The sequence below is a fragment of the Lycium ferocissimum genome, chromosome 4, assembly GCF_029784015.1.
Source record: "Lycium ferocissimum isolate CSIRO_LF1 chromosome 4, AGI_CSIRO_Lferr_CH_V1, whole genome shotgun sequence".
Taxonomy (NCBI): domain Eukaryota; kingdom Viridiplantae; phylum Streptophyta; class Magnoliopsida; order Solanales; family Solanaceae; genus Lycium; species Lycium ferocissimum.
In genome coordinates this window covers 62,562,116-62,565,643 of record NC_081345.1, presented here as the reverse complement: position 1 = coordinate 62,565,643, position 3,528 = coordinate 62,562,116, and the positions used below count along the sequence as shown (strand labels likewise).

Sequence of the window (3,528 nt, the reverse complement as noted above, 5' to 3'; positions counted from 1 at the left end):
GAATAAACAAACGCAAAAAACAGTACTAATAATCCTGGTACGGAAAAGAGATCTGTACGGCAACCTATGAAACACTTTATTTGCATCAGGAAATGAAAGCTATGAATCTTTTCTAATTCTTATAATCTCATTCTCTATTAGAAGAGTAAAAGATGCCAATTTACTCCAATTCCCATATACTAATTTCAACTGATATGTATTGGGATGTAAGGGCGAAGGCACTTTTCCTGAGGACACAGTCACAAAGACGGTATTGGGGTATCTTTGCTTTGAGAGTCCTAGAAAGATGGGGGATTTTGCTAAAAGGCCACTCTCAACACTTATTTAGGTAAAAGGCCATAAGTCTCAAAGAATTGGCTAAAAGACCACTATTTATGACATAATCAAATGAAGTCTCCCAAGTTGTCAACCCAAGACCAAAACTTTTAAAAAATACAAAACAACCCCCCCCCCCCCCCCAATCACCAACATTTAATTACCCCAATTGAACAGTAGACATTTTTTTGTTCCCCCCAAAAGCTTGAAGCTCCCTATTTCTACACTTTTCCGATCCCGTTTCCAGCCAAATTTCTGGCTTGTCATCTAAAAGTTAGTCCCAAATGATGGATTTCTTCCCTAATTCAGTCATTGTAACATAAATCTCTTAGAAATTATTAAAAAGAAGCTCGAATTATTTTCATCATTGTTGTCAAAGTTCAATTATCAGGTGCAAATTTCGTCCGCGTCTACTGGTAGTGGAGTTTGTTTTGGGTTCTAAATCCTCTTTTGGAGTCAATTCTCCATTAAAAGAGCTGTATCCCTGCTTTTTTTTTTTGGGGAGGTCTGAATCTGGTACTATTGTAAGTCTAGTCATCGATCAATTATAGACCATAGCAATAGTCTATTATATATTTAGTATGGCGTCGATTGGAGAATATGTTATAGTAGGTGGTGATTTCACGGGTGAATGGGTGGAGACCCCAAAATGTTGGAATTGGAATTCTTCGAGCAAGGTGACAGTATCGATCGTCGTGCGTCTCAATGGTACATATAACGATTTGGTTGAGAGCGTAAAGGAAAGCGGGGAGTTAGATTGTGAGCCCAGCGACTTGCGCATTAGTTATATGATTAATGCTCTGCCCACTAAGGGAAAAGCTCACCCTTCTTTCATAACGAATGATAGGCATGTGGTATTGTATATGCTTGATATTGCTGCTGATGGTTGTAGGCTTGTTTTGAGAATAAATGTTGTTGAGAGGTCTCAAGCAGCGTCGACATCAGCAACACCACCCCTACCCCCACCCCCACAACAGCCAGTTGATGCAAATTCAATGCAAAATGAGAGCATGGGTAATCATTCAATGGATATGGATGATCATGATATTGATGTCGAAGAGTGTGATGGGCAGCCTAATGGATCACAAACAAACCATCTCTTCAATGATGGAACTGATTTTTACATCGGGCAAACATTCGATAGTAAGGAAAATTTAAAATTTTTATTGAAGAAAGCTGCAATAAAGAGGCCGTTCGGTTTCGCACCGATCAAGAGTAATATCAAATACTATAAGGTGGAATGCACATCTCCTAATTGTGGCGGGATGTTGCGGTGTAGTAAATACAAGAGCTCAGATAGGGTTCTCCTTTACAAGTACGTTGGGGAGCACACTTGTGGTGTAGAACATGTTACGAGCCTTCATAAGCATGCCTCGTCACATGTCATTGCACCAGTCTTGATGAATGACTATATTGAAAACAAAGGGCCATCGACAAAGGAAATCCAGAGGACTGTTTACAGGGAGTTTCATTGTAAACCAAGCTACTGGAAGTGTTGGAAGGCTGGTATAATTGCTAAGAACTGGGTTAGGGAGACACCGGAGCACGGGTATGGTTGCTTACCAGCTTATTCTTACATGGTTGAGAGTTTAAATCCGGGTTCTAGAATTTGCATCAGGATTGAGGATGACAACAAGTTTTTATATTATTTCATGTCTTACGCAGCTTGCATTCGAGGATATACCCACATGAGAAAGGTTATTTCCTTTGATGGCACAAATTTATACGGCAAGTACGAGGGGGTCTTGTTGTCTGCCATCGCACAGGATACAGAGAACCATGTCTATCCAATTGCATTTTGCGTTGTGGACAAGGAATGTGATGACTCTTGGACCTACTTCTTCCAGTAGCTCAAGTTTATAATCGCCGATGAACCGGACTTGTGCATCATCTCTGATAGACACAAGAGCATAGCCAACGGTATTTCTAGGACCATGCTCACTATGGACTTTGCATGAAGCATCTTTCTAAAAACCTCCGAAAGAATTTCCAATGTGGAGATTCTCTTCATGCATACTTTAATGCAACAAAGGCATATGGTTACGAGGAGTTCAATGAACCTTTTCAGGAATTCAGGAATAAAAGCCCTGAAGCAGCTCAGTGCCTTGAGTTTGAGATTGGATTCAAAAAGTGGAGCAGGGTACATTTTCCAGCCAACAGGTACGATGTTCTCACCACAAACATTGCCGAGTTGCTTAACTCAATGTTGAGGGATAAAAGAGAGTACCCCGGGTCTGCCATATTCACTTCCATTTCTAGGAGGTTTGCTGAAATCTTCAGGCAGAGGCATACAGATATCAGCGATTCAAATAATTTATTTGTGCCTTCGGCTGAAATAACATTAAGGGAAAAGATGACTGAGGGCAATTCCTTGTTTATCACTAATATAAATGGGAATACCGACGAGTTCACCGTAGTCGGCAGTGGCAGAACTGCCGAAGTCAGTCTACCAAACAAAACATGTTCTTGTAGAGAATATGACTTAGTGAAATTACCATGCACTCACGCGATGGCAGCCTTGAGATTGAAGTATGGAAATGGATATGGTTCAAGCATCTACAAGTATTCTTCACCGATGTATAAAGTTCAATCTTACATCCATGCATTTGCTGAAACTATCAATATAGTCCCTCCAGAGTCTGAATGGGTTGTGCCCAAGGAGTATGCAAAGATGGACATTGCTCCATCTCCTTATGAGCTAAACTTGGAAGGAAGAGAACAAAGCGCATCCCTAGCATCGCGGAATCCTTTAAGCCCAGAGGACGTGTAAAAGGGAGGAGAAACAAGGGCTCACTTTGCAAGGGAAGTGGGCATAAGAGAACAACGTGTCGAAATAGAGAACAACACATTTGATGTATTTTTCAATGTATTTCATTGTATTTTTCTTGTACTTTGCAGTTTTTGGTTCTTCAAATAAATATTTTAGAGAATTGAATGTTGTTGACACCTAATTTTCACCTCATAAGATGCTTATTTTAGTTTTCAAGTTTCTTGAGTCAAAGACGGAGTAAGGACACGCCATTTAAAGATTAAAATACACCATTTAAATATTAAAATTTCACAATCCCGAGAAAATGGCAAAACGACGGTTAATTATTATTTCCTAAAATGAAAAAAAAACTTAACAACTATGAGATATACGAGTTATTTACTTTCATCCCACTCCGTCTAATTCGGGAAAATTGTTAATTAAAATGACGAATAAATTACCGC

At 39.6% G+C, this 3,528-nt stretch overlaps 2 protein-coding genes across 2 annotated transcripts; both read left to right on the top strand.

Moving 5' to 3' along the window:
- The first annotated feature begins 896 nt into the window (after positions 1-896).
- Positions 897-2,165, top strand: LOC132054255 (uncharacterized). The gene has a single exon (XM_059446299.1). The coding sequence runs from the start codon at positions 897-899 to the stop codon at positions 2,163-2,165; it is 1,269 nt and encodes a 422-aa protein (XP_059302282.1).
- Positions 2,166-2,269: 104 nt separating this feature from the next.
- Positions 2,270-3,085, top strand: LOC132054254 (uncharacterized). Its single transcript, XM_059446298.1, has one exon. The coding sequence runs from the start codon at positions 2,270-2,272 to the stop codon at positions 3,083-3,085; it is 816 nt and encodes a 271-aa protein (XP_059302281.1).
- The last annotated feature ends 443 nt before the right edge of the window (positions 3,086-3,528 follow it).

Bases quoted from the DNA above. Each gene is read 5' to 3' on its own strand.
- LOC132054255 (XM_059446299.1), top strand. From the start codon at position 897: ATGGCGTCGATTGGAGAATATGTTATAGTAGGTGGTGATTTCACGGGT.
- LOC132054254 (XM_059446298.1), top strand. From the start codon at position 2,270: ATGAAGCATCTTTCTAAAAACCTCCGAAAGAATTTCCAATGTGGAGAT.